Genomic DNA, 16212 nt, shown 5'->3' with positions numbered 1-16212 from the left:
ACGGGGGGCAGGGACTGTGTTTTGGGGGGGTCCTTCCTCATGTCACTGCCAGGGAGGTAGGGGTTGCGGGCCCTGTCTGCCCCACCCAAGGACTGCAGCAGACACGGCCAGGGCGACAGAAAAGCCTGTATTTCACACGCCCACGGTCCCCGTCCCTCCGAGATCGCGCCGCCCAGCACTGGGCCTAGAGCAGGTCGTAGAAGTAGTCCAGGCCCTGGCCCAGCTCCCAGATGGCCAGCCCGACGCCCAGCTCCCGGGCCAGCTCCAGCCGCACCTGCATGGACTGCAGGCAGAGAGAAGCGCTGGCTGCCACCTCGCCCCCGAGACGCGCTGGGGCTGAGCCCCCCGGCCCTGGGGTGGCAGGCCAGGCCCGGCTCCACCCCCCGCCCGCCTCCGCCTCCCTGAGGGCAGGGCCCCTGTGGGGAGGGGCCCGGCCTGCTGCCCCCGCAGCAGTGTCACAGCCGGGCCACACGCACCTTCAGAGTCGGGTAGAAGATGACGTGCCGCCCTCCTCGGCTTCTGCAAAAGACAGTGGGGCGTCGGCCTCCTGGTGTCGGCCCCCCCCCCCTGCCCCTCGGGTCCCCTGGAGGCAGAGGGGACGGCCCCCGCTCCCAGCCCGGCTGGCCACACACGCACTTCTTGTATTCGAAGAAGTGCTCCGCGGCCTGGCTGTCCCATACGATCCGGGGTCTGTGCTCCTTCAGCGTCTGGATGTACCTGGGGAGGCGTGGGTCTGGGTGTGGGTGCCGTCCCCTGCCCATGGCACCCCCACCCCGGGAGGCCTCGCCCAGGACCGCCCTCGCGGGGCTGTGGCTGCCGTAGAAGGGGAGCCACCCAGAGGAGGGTCGAAGGCAGAGGAAACAAGGGCTGGGCCAGGCATGGGGCCAGGAGATGGGGCGGCAAAGACCGGCCAGCCCTGCCCAGGGTCCAGCGAGGGCCTGACAGCCATCCCAGGCTGCGGCCTCGCACCACGGGATGGGGCTCAGCAGGTGCGTGGTCCCGCCAGTCACCTTCCCCTGGCAGAGCTGTCAAACCCCGTCGCCCACCACGCAGCCCTTGCCCCAGGAGGATCCCGCGGGGGCGCAGGGCCCTTGCCAGGTGCGCCTGCAGGGAGAGGCTGTCCCTGCTGACCCCCAGCCCTGCCCACACGCCACGCGGACCCCAGCGGAGGCAGCAAGGACTCACCACAGGCCACAGGGAACCTGGCTGCGTGGGGCCCAGACCTCATCCGGGCCTCAGCCTCAGGGACCCCTCCCGGGAGCAGCAAGTGGGGCGGGCCGGGGTCCGGCGCGTGCAGAGAGGAGCCCCTCACGGCCCAGGACTCCCTGGACCGTGCAGGGTGTGGCCCCGGCCTGGGGGCGAGGGGGGCTCCAGGGCTCTCAGCCAGGCAGGGCCGGCCCCTGAAGTCAAAGCAGACGCGACCCCAGCCTGCTCCAAGAGCTTTGAGCTGACCCTGCCTGTCACAGGCCCGCCCGGTCCCCCCCCCAGCGCCCCCGCAGGACGCAGTGGGCGCTGACCCCCATCTGCCCTCGTGGCACACTAGCCGCAGCCCTGCCGCCACTTCTCTGCTCCCCGCGCTGTGGGCGGGCGGGTGGACTGACCTGGCCCCCAGGGAGGCCCGTGGGGCGCAGCACCCGCCCCAGCCAAGGTGAGGCTGGGGGGCGGCTCCCCCCGACCTGCAGCAGCCCCAGCCCCGGGCCCCTCTCTCCACCCCGCCGCATCCCTCGACCTGCGGACATCGGTGCTCCCGGCCTCTCCGGCCTCCCGCCCTGTCCGCGTGGGGGGCGCGTACAGGAGGGGATGGGGGCGGGGAGGTCTCAGCAGACGGCACAGACCCCCCAGCGGGGGCTGCAGCCAGTGCACGCGTGCACAGTGCACGCACCCAGACACACGTGTATACGCGCACACATGTGCACCCTCATGATCAGATCTCCCTCCCTGCAGCCGCTGGCCCCCTCAGGACAGCTGGGGCCCCGGGGCCGCCTGGGGCCTTTCCGCGCCTGACCCCACGAGCCACGCGCCACGCCAGGGCTCGGACCGCCCCGCTGGGTGGGCTGCTGCTGGGCCCAGGCCCGGGGGCGACAGGGGCGCCTCGCCCCTCACAGGGCACTGGAGGGGGGCTGTCCCCAAGCTCCGGCACCACAGTCTGAGCCCCGGGCCTCCGAGCGTGACTGAGGCGAGGAAGGTAAAATGCGGTCACCAGCATGGTCCCAGCCCAGTGGGATTGGGGTCCTTGTCAGAAAAGGTCAGGACACAGACGCGCACAGAGGGCGACCGCGTGGGGACACGGGGAGGGGTCCGACGTCTGCACGCCCAGGAGAGGCCTCGGGGGGGCCGGCCTGTGACCCTGGGTCTCGGCCTGCGGCCTCCAGGACGGGCCGTGTCTGAGGTGCAAGCCACCCTGTCTGAGGGGCGCACGCAGCGGCCTGAGCTAAGATGGGTGGTCCCTGGAGGCCAACCGCCCTATCCCCACCCCTGCAGGCCAGGGACTGGGGACGGGGCAGGGCTGGGGCACACGGGCCTCCCGGGCAAGGCTGCAGCGGGGAGGGAGGCGCACAGGAGCACAGAGCAGCTGACCAGAGGGATGGACGGACGGAAACAGCCCATGACCGTGGATCCCACGCATGACCCTGGAGCTGCAGCAGCGTGTGTGCCCAACCGCGGTCTCTGGACGCCCTCCGCCGACAGGACCAGGTCGGGAGAACAGTGGCAGCTCTCGCGGTCTCCGGGGAGCGAGAGCCGAGCCGCCCCAGAGCGCGGGCCTGGAGAGGGCCGGCGGCAGGGCCCCGGGAGGAGCCGCCGCTGCCTGGCGGGACCGGCACCAGCCAGTCCGGTGCAGAGTTCGGGGCGACGCTGCAGTCGAGGGAAGGCCTCACCCTGGCCACTGGGCCGATGGTGACCAGAAGAGGCCCGGGGACCCGCCGCAGACGACAGGCCAGGAAATGCCACTGAACGTGAGGACAGGGACCAAGGCCAGAAAGAGCACCGAAAAGACAGAGAGCTCGGAACGCGCCAGGAGCACCAGGGGGCTGGGGACAAGTCCAGCAACCAGACGTGCACACACTCGAGGGCCTGGAGAGCCGGGAGAGGCAAGGACAGGGGGGTATTTGAAGAAGCTGGTCAAAACCTTTCCAAACCCGCGAAGTGCACCAGCCCACAGATCCCAAAAGTGCAACGCAGACCAAGTACACGGAGGATGCCCTGTGCAGGCCCCGCCAGGCACACGGCAGGGGGTGCTGGGGCAGCCTGGCCAGAGGGCTGAGCAACACCGCACGCGCGACACACGCAGCAGAGCCGGGAAAAGGCGGACAGCCCAGAGCTCCATGCCCTGCCCAAAAGCCTTCCGAAGGAGAAGCAAAATGAAGCTCAACAGCCCTGGCTGGCGTGGCTCGGTCGGCGGGGGGCTGCCGGTTCGACTCCCCCGTCAGGGCACAGGCCTGGGTGGCGGGTTTGGTCCCTGGCGAGAAGCACCCAACTGACGTTTCTCTCTCACGTCAGTGATCCGATCCTCTGCCTTTCTTCCTCCCCCCACCTCCCTCCAAGAATAAATATATAAAATGAATGAACCTGAACAAAACCCCACACCAGCACAGCCACAGAGAGAAACGGAGAGGCTGTCCTTTGAGTGGAAGAAAATCTGGGTCCCCGTGACAAGAGTCTCCAGGGCTTGGTGGCGTCCCGCCTGGGCCACGCCCGCAGTGACGGGGGCCCACGGGCCTGCTGACCAGGGGCAACTCTAGCAGGGCCCCGGCTTGGGCAGAGCTGGCATGGGCCCCCGCCCGAGGCTCGGAGAAGCTCCGTCCACTGGCACCCACCAGCGGGCAGACCCTGCCAGGGCTCCCCGCCTGCTCGGCCCGTCACCAGCGGGGGACCTGCAGCCCCACGGGAACGAAGGCCCCAGGGGCGGATGGCACAGGAGGCTGCCTTGCAGGCAGGGAGCCCCAGCTCACCTGGCCCCAATGACGGGCTCACGGGCGTCCCGAGAGGCTGCGTAGTCTGCGCCGTAGAAGTTGAGCCCCAGGAGGATCTTGCTCCGCCACCTAGATTTGGGGTCCAGGGCCTGGACACAGGCTCGCACCCAGGGCAGCGGCGCGTTGGGGCCAGGCCTGCGGGGCGGGGTGGGGGGTTGCGCTTCAGCGGGAAGGAAGGGGCAGTGGACGGTGGGTCTCCCCTGGCGTCTTCCTGCCACGCTCTGGTGTCCACGCCGGCCTCGCTGGGGGCGGCACAGCTCAGGCTGAGGCCCAAGGCGGGTGGGCAGCAGTGCCAGGGGCGGGACAGTCTCCTTGGCGATGGGGCAGGCCCACCACCCGTGGCCACCACTCCCTGGAGGCGGGACTGGGCACTGGCATGGTGTTCCCACAGGGGCTGCCTGCTGCCACCTGTCGTGCGCCGCCCCCCGCCCCCGCCCCGCCAAAGGCCGCCTAACACGGGCCCACCGTGGGCTTCGGGGAAGGACGGACCGGGCCCGGGAACCGAGGGCTGACGCAGCGCCCCCTCATGGGCCCGCAGGAGCCAGGCCTCGCCTTCCTGAGTGCCAGCCCGGTGGGCGGGGAGCGTCTGTGCCCAAGCCAGGGCGCGCAGGGCCGGGCCCCACACTCACTGCTGCGCGGTGGGGTAGTCGTAGGTCATGAGGCTGAAGCCGTCCAGCACGGGGCCCAGCTGCTCCAGCTCCTTCTGCGTGAACATGCCCAGCTGGTCGGCCCTGCAAGACACAGGCGCAGCCCCGGGGCCCCTCGCACGGCCTGCTGGCCTCTCAGCCGGCGCCCCCACCCACACCCCTTCTCCCCGCCGCTCCAGGAGGGTGCGGGCCAGACCCTGGAGGTGACTCAGCCCCGTGCGCAGAGGCCAGCAGCCGGCAGCTCGGTCAGCGCCATGCTCCAGGGGTGGAGGCAGGCGCGAGTGCAAGGTCCACTCGGTCACCTCAAGGGCCTCGTCTGCCTCCAAGAGCCAAACCCTCTGCCCGCAGCTTCATCTTGCGTGGTGGACACCTCCTTCCCCCGTCACCCCAGCCGGCCGCCGCCCCCTGGGCCTGGAGCCCACTGTGGGTCACCCGAACCTGCCAGGACGCCTGCCTTGCCCGGCGCCGCGTGCCCTCCCCCCTCGAGAACACCTGCCGCCTCCCCAGCCCTCAGCCCTCTGTGGCCCGGCCCTCACGGCTCTGCCCTCCCCTCGTGCCGCTCCCCTGCCCACCCTGGAGGCTGAAGCGCTGCCCATGGGGGAGCTCCCCAGTGTTGCCCCCAGTCGGCCTCCTGCAGGCTGGCTCTCCTCTGCCCCCGGTCGCAGAGCAGCCCCCACAGCAGCTCTGGGGGGCACCTCACCGGTGACAAGCAGAAGGCCCGCCCACGATGGGGGTGCCCACGTCTGCGCCCCCCTGTGCCCAGTGGCCCTGGCCCCCCCACCAGCTGTCACCTGCTCCTGCCCAGCTGCTCCGCTCAATGTGAGCCCACCTGCCCACCAGGGTCGGAGGGCACTGTCGGCGGGCAGGCCCCTCGGCCCTCCAGCCTGGACCCCACCCTGTGGCACACACGGCTCCCTCCACGCCTGTCCCACACCCACAAGCGACCTCCGCCCCCAGGCCGGTGGGCACGGGCCTCTGTGCAGAGAGGTGCCACGGAAGGAGCTTGCTGGCTGCGGAGTGACCGCCACTGGAAACCACGAGCAACCCAGGGGCGGCCGTGGCAGTGGCAACAGCTGGGGGGCTGGGCCTGGCAGGTCCCGTGCGAGGGCAGCTCCCTGAGACTGAGCCAGAGGGGCCGAGCCGCCGGGGGGCCGGGAGCTGTGGCCGCTGGAGATGCGCCGGAGCCAGCCCACGGGGATGGCCAGGGCCCTCCTCGAACCAGCTCACGGCGCCGGCGTCTCCAGTGGTGCATGAGGCTGAGCAAACTGCCCCCTGTGCTGGAGGACCGCAGTGGCTGCACGCAGGGTGGGTTGCGAATGGGGGGGGCGGGGCCCAGGCCCCCGCTGCGGGGAGGCCCCCGGCACTGCACCTCTGCATGCGGAATCCTTCCGGAGCTCGGGCCATCAGGGGTCCACTACAGAAATGCTGGCAGGCGCCTGGGAGGAGGAGCGCTGACCCCCAGTCAGCTCCCAGGGTGCGGCCGCCGGGCCCGCCGCAAGCCCATGCTGGCCAGCACAACTCGCAGGCTGCGGGGGGCGGGCCCCAGTCCCCGCCCCTGGCACCCCCAGACCGGCACGCGGAGGCGGCTCCTTCCCTGGGTGGCTGCAGGGCGGGGGTCAGCGACCCTGGCTCACACCCACCTCCTGCCCCGGTGCCAGGAGCTGGGCATGAGGGCGCAGCTGGGAAGGACCCTGCCGGGGCCCGAAGCCGGTCCCTCCAGGGGGATCCAGCTCCCCCAACGCACATCGACCGCCCGTCTGCCCTCGACACCTGCTGCGAGGCTCCGGGCGGACAACCCGTGCAGGGAGCGGCTGTGGGCAGACCCCTGCCTGAGAAGCTGCCCCCCAAAGCCCCCAAGAAACGAAGAGAGGCAGGGAGCGGGCCCGCGCCTGCAGCAGAGCCTGTGCCGACCGCCAGGGTGTCCGCCCCGTTTTCCCCAGCGGCAGCTCCTCTCCCCTCCTGGGCCTGGCTCTGGCCCCCAGGAGCCACAGGAACCCCCGGCCCAGGAGCAGCACCGGTGCTGCCAGCCCTACCGCACCCATGTGCCGCGTACGTGAACACACATATACACGTGGGGGAGGCACCCCGGGTTAAGCTGCCCTGCCCCAGGCGGAGCGCACAGGTCTGGAACCCAGCCCGCAGAGCACCCCGCCTCCCTGCAGCCCGCCCGCCCCGCTGGGAGGAAAGCCGGGCAGGAGGCTGCTGTCTGGGCCGCGCAAAGGGCCCGAGGCCTCTGGCAACGTGCGATGGGCGCTGCCGGCCTCAGGGGCCGAGCGCCGGGGAGGCGCGCTGACCTGAGGACAGCGCCCGCTTGAGGGGCGTGTCGCAGCGGCCGGCCTGCCCGCAGGCTCTCCTGTCAGCTAAGTCTTGTGCGTGTCTATCAACCTGTGAACGTCCCCAGTGTGCGTCACTGGCCCGGGGTGCACCCTCTCTGGTCCCTCAGGGGCTGTGGGCTGGGCAGTGCCCCTGGGCAGCCTGCCTGGGCCTCTGTGGCCCTCCCTGTCACTGCCCTGCCCTGGGCAGCGGGGACAGAGCAGCCAGGCCACCTGGGCCCCACACCTCCCTGTCCCATGGGGTCTGGAAGGGCGCATGGGCGGGGCAGGGGCCCCGAGCTCCCGGCGGGTGGGTTCTTGGCCGTGGCGCCCCAGGGCCGCACCTGAGCGCGAGGGGCGCTGAGTCCAAGACCCTTCCCCCGGCGTGGGGGTCTCCCGACCGGTCTCCGCGTGTGCGGGTGCACGAGTGCCCCAGCCCCGAGTGAGCGTGGCACTTACCCGGGGGTGACAGCCGGTGGGATGACCAGGATGACCAGCAGCCGGGCCTGGTGCAGCGCCTCGGCCACGTGGGTGAGCATGTGGACGAGGCCCCTGCGGGGACAAGGGCGGTCAGGCCGGGAGGCTCGGCTGAGAGCCCGGCGGGCAGGCGCCCGTCCGTGGCACCTTCTGTCCTGCAGGCGCAGGACACCCCGCCCCCGGGCACCAGCCGCTCAGCGGCCCACACGCTGCCCCGGGTGACCCTCCTGGGCGCCGCAGAACCTTGCCTGCACAGTCACAGCGGGGCCGGGCCGGGCGGGCGCAGAGCACGGGGCTGCCTGGAACCCGCTGTGCAGCGGCACGGCTCTGGCCATCGCCGCCCCCCCAAACCTCCCCCCAGACCGGGCCTCGGGGCCCCCGCACCCACCCCCCTGGGGCACAGGGCCCCGGGCGCGCTGGCTCCTGGCAGAGCTGACTGTGCCTCAGGTGGGGGTCTCACTCCCCTCGCCCCCATGATAGTGCACCTTCCGCCTCCCCCTGAAATGGGAGACCCTGCTGGGGGCGTGGCTTCCCCCTGGGCAGAGGCTGGCCAGCACCTTTGGGACAGGAGGGCACAGTGTGGCTCAGAGGGGGAGGCCTGGAGCCCAGCCCAGCGCCCTCTGGAAGCCGTGGGAGGAGCGGGACTCAGGCCTGGGGCGGAGTGGGGAGTGGGGACAGAGGGATGGCCCGTTCCTGAACCCGCTGCCCCCGGCCGAAAGCCTCCACTGCCCCAGCGTTCTCCTGCGTCCTCCCACGTTCCTGGCAGACCAGGGTGGTGGCTGTGGCAGGCGACTCCCGCCAGGCACGCTGGCCCAGGGCAGTGCGGCCAAGAGCCGCACGGGGAAGGGTGGACACAGCCTGAGGGCTGGGCAGCCAATGGATGCTTTGCCCAGGGGGCCCGGCTAGCCCCTCCTCAGGCCCCCAGGAGGCCCCAGGGCTCGGCAGTGCCTCCTGCTGGCGGGCCGGCCTGGCCTCCTGGGGAGGCCCCTCCTGCTCCCCTCTACCCAGCAGGGCCAGGGAAGCGCGGCCCTGGGACAAAAGCCTCCTCCCGAGGGGCCCCTCCCCGCACCCGCCCAGGCTCCACCTGAGCCGCGAGAGGCAGGGCCACCCGCACCCCCTACCTGTGCTCCTGGCTCGGCAGCTGGCTCCAGGCCTCCACCACGAAGCCGTCGAAGTGCTGGCTCTGCAGGGACCGGGGCGGGCAGGCGGTTGGAGGGCGGGCTGGACGGCAGACGCCTGCGCCCCCCAGGAAGGTCGTGGCCCGAGGGCCGCGGCACAGGCACAGGAGGGCCTCTCTGAGGGGGCGGTGGGGGTCCCCACAGAGGCCGGGGCTCCCCTGTGTGCAGCCCACTCATATGCCTCCCCAGCCCCTCGGGGCCCCGCACGGACAGCGGGGCGTCGCCCATGGGGGGCCCGCGGCCCAGGGACGCGGCGCGTGCCCCCCACCTTGGCGATCTGGACCAGGGTCTTGCCGAGCTCTTCTATCTCGTCCTCGCTGTCCCAGACGCTCCGGAAGTCCTCGCGGGTCCAGTCCTCAAACAGGAGCCGGGGCACTGGGGGGACAGGCCCGCGCAGGTGCTGGGACCCTCCTGCGCTCGGCTCCGCCCCCGGGGCGGCCGTGGGCCTCCAGAGCAGAGTGACCGCACAGCCGGGCTCCCGGCGCGATCACCCCAGCAGCTCGTGGCCTGCTGAGGGAGGGGCCCCGGTCGGTCGGGGGAGGACGGAGGTGCTGGCCCGTCCGCCCTCGCAGGTGGGTCCCCGCCTGCCTGGAGCCCTGTTTGGGCTCTTTGCCGCCTGGCCCCTGCTGGACCGCCTTCCTCCCAGGCCTGGCCCTGTGCTCCCTGCCGACGCCAACTGCCGGTCTGCTCTAGGGCTCTCCCACGGCTCCTCCTGCGCCCCGCCTGCCCCTGCCCCGCTGAGCCCGCTGTGCTGTGGGACACTGTCACCCCCGCCGCCGGCTGGGGGCTCTGGGGTGGGCAGGGCTGGCGTCCCTCTCAGGCTGGGCCCTCAGGCCCTCGATGAGAGCTCGCGGGATGAGTGAAGGAACCAGTGAAGGAGGCACTGGCCTGGCGGGCAGGGCAGCCACTGGACCCCGGCTGGACCGAGGGCCTCAGGTGCCAGGCTGTGGGTCGGCCTCTTTTCTGAGTGGCCGGGGTGCAACCCACAGGCATGGAGAGCACCCCGGGGCCCTCGGCCTCTCACGGGGAGGTCCCACCAGCCGGGGCCTCTACCCCTCGGTGTGTGGCCTACGGGCCGGCCACCCTGACTGCCCAGACGCCCTGGACTCACCTATACGCAGGCCCTTGGCCTGCTTTCTGACCACACGCATCCACCCTGCAGGACACGAAGAGGACAGTCAACGTGGGGACAGAGCCCCTCACCCATCCCAGGGAGGAGAGCGGTCGGCCGCGCAGGGGAGAGCAGCGGGGAGGCTGGTGGGCCGGACCCGGGGCCCTCCCCCCTGCAGAGTGGCCTGGGCCAGGGCAGCTGCGGCCCCAGCGCTGTTTCCTGGCGGAGGGGCATCTGGAGGGCCAGGCTCTGATGCTGCCTTTCCGACCTCAGGGCGCTGCTCTGGGTCTCAAAACCTACAACTGGCTGACACGTGTGTCCCCACGGACCCCGACGGGGGACAGCCGCGTAAACCCGGGCGCAGGTGGGCAAAACAGAGTCAGGACGGCTGGGTGCTCGCTCCTCCCTGGACCTGCTTGTTGAGTTCTGCGACGGCCACGGTGGCAGCAGGCAGGCCAGACGTGCGCCTGGGGGCAGAGCGCGTCCCGGGGCGGCCGGCTCCTGGGGGGCCCCGCCCGGCCGCCTCCTGGCGGGCGGCACCGTGGGCCCTGCACAGGCCCTGGCTGAACGGGGAGGACCCCCGCCCGGGGCTCCTTCTTGCTGCGGATGCGGACACGGCAGACGCCGCCCCGTGCCTGTCGTCCCAGACTTGGCCCCCAGCGAGGCCGAGCAGCCCTGCCCCAGACGCCCCTCCAGGCCGGCGCGTGCGAGCTGCCGAGGCCGACGGGGTGCAGGCCGGCGCGGACGGCGGTCACGCGCGCACACACTCAGACGCTCACGCTCTCACGCGTCCTCTCGCACGCGCACGTCCTCACCCCCCCGGGCCCGGGGCCGCGCCGACGGGCGGCCAGGCGAGGACCTTGGTCCACGTCGTGGAGGCCTGTGATCTCATACATCTCGCGGCCGCGCCTCTTCAGCTGCAGCCACACGGGCGAGATCTGCGTGAACTTGCCCCCGAAGACCTTGGCGACGTCGTACCCGTGGCTGTTCCACTGGCAGAGGACGGGGGCGGGTGAGCCCCCTGCAGCAGGGCCGGAGGGGCACCGCGGGCCTCCCCCAGAGGACCCCTGCGCGTCTCCCCCTGCGCCCCCATGGCGGCGGCGAGACCGCAGAGCCCGTCGCCCCGTGCCCTCACGACCGCCCCGTTCCCGCTCCGGGCCCAGCTTACTGGGGTGACGTAGCCCAGGACGTCCCCTGCAAAGTGCCGCTCCCGGGCCTTCGCGGGGCAGTAGCTGCGATGCTCAAGCACCACGTCCTCAGCTCGGAGGTCCGTCACCACCAGGCCCCGCTCCTGCACAGGCCTCTCCGAGAGCTGGGTCTGAAACGACAGGAGCGGGGAGGGGTCCCCAGTGTTCGCAGCAGAAGGCGGAACGGGGACAGAGGGGTCCTCTCCGTTCAGCCAGGGACTGCGTGGGGGCCTCACAGTGCCGCCCGCCAGGGCAGGGCCTCTCTGAGAGCTGGCTGTGCCACAGGCTGCGCCTTTGGAGGCCGTCCAGCCAGAGCACCGGCCGAGTTTCCAGCCCACCGGCCCACAGGCTACGCGGGCATGGGGCCCTGGTGGGCAGGGAGAAAGCACGATGGGTCAGCCCTTCGGCCAGCCCCAGACCACCCTCACCTTCTCCAGCAGCGTCTTGGAGGCGGACTTTTTGGCATCCGACTTCGACAGGGTGGCGTGAGCAGAGCCGCAGGCCAGAGCGAGGCAGAGCACGTGGAGGAGAGCCTTCATGGCGGGCAGGTCACAGCGGGGGTCCAACCGCGGGGTCCGGGGCCTGCAGAGAGCGCAGAGCACGTGGCGGCCACCCACAGCGTGGGGCACCCCTCTGGCGACTGGGGTCCTTGTCATCGCGGGGCCGGGGTGCTGATGGCACGGGCTGGGCACTGGGCCCAGGACACAGCCCTGCGCCGCACCAGCCCTGTCGGCCGCAGCCCCCCTCCCAGCACTGCCGGCCCAGCTTACCGTTGGCTTTTAGACCCCTCCTCCCACCCCACCTACTCATCTCTCACTCAGGGAAGCGGAGCAGCTGCCATCCTGAGAGACTCAGACGTGCCGGCATGAAGGGCCCTGGCAGGCGCGCCCTCCAGACCAGCCCCCGGGCCCAGCCCCCTGACCGGAGGGCAGTGCACAGCCCCGGTCAGGCAGGCGCGCCTGTCGGAGCAGGCAGCGCCAGGCCCCCCAGCCCTCTGAAACTCTCCTCTGGACCAGCTCCCCCTCCCAGAGCCACACAGGCCGCGCCGTTCTGGGCGGTCCCTTCCCCGGGCGCGGCGGGCGCTCGGGGCAGTCTCCATGTTGTGGCACCTGACGCGCCCGCAGCACAGCCGTGTGGGGCCGCGGCCCAGGGTTTGAGAGCAGAGAGGACACGGAGCTGCCGACAACAGCAGCATCTATCCTAACAGCAGGGGCAGTGCCCCTCCCCTGGGGCTTCCCAGCCTCGGAACCCAGCGTGGCAGTGCCACAGCGGCAGCCACGGGCTTTCTGGGAAGCTCCTGAAGGCGGGGGACCCTGGACACGGCAGGGGCAGGCTGCCCTGAATCACCCGTCGCTGCCTGGCCGGGACGAAGCCTCAGCCGCCGAGCCGTGAGGGGCCAGCTCAGGGTGGCCCAGCCACTGTGAGGAGGAAGAGGCCTGACAGGGTGCCCCACATGTGACAGAGCTGAGGGCCGGCGCACAGGAGGGACCTGCCGGCAGGGGCCACGCAAAGTGCCGGGGTTGAGGGGTCCCACTCTGCCAGGTGCCCTGTCTCTGGCCTTTCGGTGACCGCAGGCCTCCCGTCGGCTCTGCGGTGCAGGCGTGGGTCACGGAGGATGGAAAGGAGCGAGAAACAAAGTTGACGGGGCTCACAGAGCAGTGACCCGGGGGGCTCGGTGGTGCCCTTCCCCTCCCCGGCCCCAGCCGGCCACCCCACCCGCTGTCCTCACCCGGGCGGGCTCCTCTGCCTGCCCCTGGACCTGCAACCTCACGCCGGGGGAAAGAGGAAAGGGCGGAGCGGGGGCCAATCTGGAGGGTGACGACCCTGCTGGCTTCTGTGCTCAAAGGAGCAACACAAGGGGACCAGGCTGAGCGTGAGGCTTTGGCGGGCACTGCAGCAGCCTGCCTGCCCGCGCCCGGAGTGGGGCAGGGCCGCCCAGGGAGGACCCGGCAGCAGCGGGGAGCAGCACTTGGGGTGCTGGCTGCCCCTGACCAGCAGGGGACTCCCTCGACCAAAGGCCTGGCACTTGGTGGCAGGGACCCAGTGTGTGAGCTGCCTGGCGAGTGGGCACCCCGGGGCAGGGGATCCAGGCCCCACCCACAGCTCCCTGCTGTGCTCTGTGGGGTGACGGCCCCCAGCCTCTGCCCGAGGCTTCGTGCTCCTGCCAGAGCTGACTGCTGGGCTCACGCTCCCTGTTCCCGTGTCTGAACGTGCCCCTCCTCCGCCCCTGCCCGTGACTGCCTCTGTGTGGACCGCCGCTGCCAAGGACCTGCGGTGCGCAGTGACCACTGGACGCTTGAGCTCGGCCTGAGCTGTTACACGCCCGAACCACAGGGCTGCTGGAGGTGGGGCCCTCAGGCCCGCTGTGAGCTCCTGGGGTGATTGGTTCAGCCACGTGCCCAAAAAGCAGTGATCCCCAGTGTCGGTCAAGCGTTTTTCATGAACACCCACTATAAGAATGCTGGCCACGGCCCCGTTCACACATCCACACAGCGTGCGTGCACGCTGTTCATGTGCAGGGAAGGCGCTGAGCAGAGCCCCCACTCGGTGATGCTATCTCTTCTAAGACCCTTTCAGACACTCGCTTTTACCGGTCCAGCTGGTCTCCCTAGTCACTGATGTGCCTATTTGAAAACGCTGAATGATGTGTCCGGCGTGTTTATCACTGACACCGGGCTAGACCCTGAGTCAACTCTGTCGTTAACGGAACGGCAAGTGTGACAGTCATTCATCCCGGCTCTCGCCTTTGAGCGCAAATTCTGGAGCCCACTGTGTTCCCGCGGGGAGGCGTGAAGGCGCATGGAGGCAGGACTGCAGCTCGCGAGGACGTTTATGACCACGGGCTGTATCAGGCGTGAGCTCCTCGTGAGCTCCCCACACCTCAGCGGGTCCTGTCGGCATACCCTCAGGCTCAGGAGGCGGGCGGAGGACGCGTGGTCACCGCGCTACGCTAAGCCGATGGAAAAAGGAGTCCAGCAGAGATCCGGTTGTGCCACCAGCCACTGTCCCCTGACCCCTCTGGGCTCAGCTCTAAGTGACCTGGGAAGCGAGGGGCGGCGAGGGAAAAGGTGTGCAAAGTCCCGCCTTTCAAGGCTGGGGGCTGAGCGAGGTGGGGTCCTGCCTTGTGCACCCCAAGCAGCATGGGGACCCTTGCCCCTGAGGACAGGGCGGCCACCACCCTCCCGGCCCGCTCGCAGCCACCTGTCACATTGGTGCCGTGCTGCTTCCACTCAGGGTCTTATCGTATGCGCCCGTCCGCACACGTCCACGCTCGCTGCGCCGCGGCTCGCGCCCGTGCCCCCACGCCGCCCACGTCCTCCCCGCACAGAAAGCCCTCTCGTCCACGCCCGCTCTCACACTGCTCGGCCTCGCGCCGCCCGCGCGCCCACTGCGCGGAAGGGGACTGAGGCCGTGAGCGGAGGCGGCGCAGCGCCGGGACAAGGGCGCGGACACCACACCGGCCGGCCGCCACGGGGCTCACCTTCATGTCCCGGTGGCCGGCCGGACCACCCTCGTGCACGGCCGGAAGACGCTACCCAGCGCTGCCGGAAGTCCCGCCCCAGAGCGCCCGCGCCTGTCGGGCCTGTGCCACGCCAGTTCCGCGTCGCCGTCGAAAAGCAAAGCGCGCTGGGGCGGGGCCCAGAGAGGAGGAGCCTGAATTGAGGCGGGGTCTGGCGTTGGGCCGAGGGGCGGGCCGGAGGGGAGGAGCCGGGGTGAGCGGAGGGGCCAGGCTACGGGCCGGGGGCGGTGTCAAGGGGCGGAACCCCAGAGAATCTAAGGCCCCGCGGGGGCTGGACCCGGAGGCGAACGGGGCCTGGAGGCGGGAGGACCGAAAAGCGAGGCGCCGCGTGCCGCGAGTTCCGCGTGTCTCGGGCTCTCCGGGGAGCCCGACAGCCTTGCCGGGCGGAAGCGGGGTTCCCGGGGTGTCGCGGTCCCCTCGTGGGCATCACGGCGTGTGCGGGAGTGGGTTCCTTGCCTCCCCAGCGCACGCGCTCCTTGAAAGCCTGGGCGCCTTGTACGACGTCAGCGCTGTAGCCACGTGTGACCGCCAGAGAGCGCCTAAGGCTCCAGATCCTCAGCTTGGTGTGGGCGCGGGGCCGAGGGGAACGCGCAGGGCAAATCCTACCGTCTTCCACGTTCTTCTCTCCTGGACGCGCAAATCGCCTCTCCAGGCTTTCCTCCTACTCCTCTGGTGCCCGCCCCCCTCCTCCGCCATCCCTCACATCTCCCTGGGTGAATGCATCTCAGCCCTCGGCTTGGGTCACCGCCCATGGGCTTGCGGTGCCCACATGCTGTTTGGAGCTGGGACACGAAAACCCCATATACCTGAGACCTAGCGCTGTTCCTGCGCTCGCCTCCAGGAACAATGGCACCGTCTTGCAGATGCAAACAGAACCCCTGCCTCTCAGCCCCCAGCAAGAGCGGTGGGGGAGGGGGGCCTCTTGGGATGGTCTGAAGGCACACTTGGCCCGCAGTTTGAATCACTTGATACTCGCAGGCAGATCCCTCACTCATCCCTTGCTGCTTCCAGCAGCTTCCTGCCGAAAACCACACAGCAGGTCCCCACCCCGGCCCCGCCCACTACTGCCGGGATTACTGCTCAGCTGTTTCCCCTTTTCTGCAGCTTGACGGGCTTCTCCCTGAACTGAACTTTGTTCTCTTTTTCCCCCAATCGTGTCGTCTTCTTTCTCTTTCCCGTATTTCTTGCCAGTGTTCCCGGAGTGTGGTCGGGGCTGCTGTGTGCACCGGTACTTGTCATGGACCAACTGCCAGGTGTCACCAGGCAGCTCTGTGTTTCTGGCACCCAGCATAGCTTGGAGGCTTGACCTTTGGCGTAGTGACCCCAAGGCAGGCAGGGCTCTGGACAGGGTCCCGATAAGCTATGCCAGGTGCCTGGCCAGCTGTGCAGGCCCGCATGCCAGGGTGGCCCCAGCAAGATCCCAGGTCACTCAGTGAGAAAGGGTTAGTCACCTTAGGATCCCATTGACTTCAGGGGTCTTTGGAGCTAAAGAACTGTAAAACCCACTCAGGGTTCACCCTGGACCAGCACTGCAGACCCCAAGAGCAGGTGGGAAGATGGGACAGGGAGCCCGACACCGGCCCCCTCTGCAGACGTCGCCCCCCGCCCCGCACTGGCCAGGATTCCGGGGTCTGACAAAGCTGTCAGCCTCCCAGCGGCTCGGCCAGTGCCCGGGGCCCCAGATTGAAAGCTGGCTTCTTTAAGTGGGCGCACATCTTTCAGCCACAGGAAGATTAGAATGAGGCATAGGAAGGTTGAAGAGAACCAGAGCCAAAGCGTGAGCATTTACGTACTAAGTGAAACCCAAAC

The 16212-nt window shown here is 70.3% G+C and overlaps 1 protein-coding gene across 1 annotated transcript; it reads right to left on the bottom strand.

Annotated features, from left to right (window-relative positions):
- Nucleotides 1–154: 154 nt before the first annotated feature.
- On the bottom strand, nt 155–14421 carry LOC129068321 (chitinase domain-containing protein 1). Its single transcript, XM_054570483.1, has 13 exons — nt 14365–14421; nt 11312–11465; nt 10865–11014; nt 10556–10688; nt 9697–9741; nt 8854–8960; nt 8529–8590; nt 7390–7482; nt 4601–4702; nt 3951–4106; nt 637–717; nt 477–519; nt 155–283 (listed from the first exon to the last, which is right to left on the bottom strand). The coding sequence occupies exons 2-13, from the start codon at nt 11420–11422 to the stop codon at nt 185–187; spliced, it is 1182 nt and encodes a 393-aa protein (XP_054426458.1). The 5' UTR covers nt 11423–11465; nt 14365–14421; the 3' UTR covers nt 155–184.
- Between the last annotated feature and the right edge of the window lie 1791 nt (nt 14422–16212).

Source organism: Pteronotus mesoamericanus, unplaced genomic scaffold (assembly GCF_021234165.1).
Source record: "Pteronotus mesoamericanus isolate MK-2021 breed Mesoamerican mustached bat unplaced genomic scaffold, CSHL_Meso_final contig_214, whole genome shotgun sequence".
Lineage (NCBI taxonomy): Eukaryota > Metazoa > Chordata > Mammalia > Chiroptera > Mormoopidae > Pteronotus > Pteronotus mesoamericanus.
The sequence above is the reverse complement of the archived record's forward strand: the minus strand, read 5'-3'. Positions and strand labels throughout refer to the sequence as shown.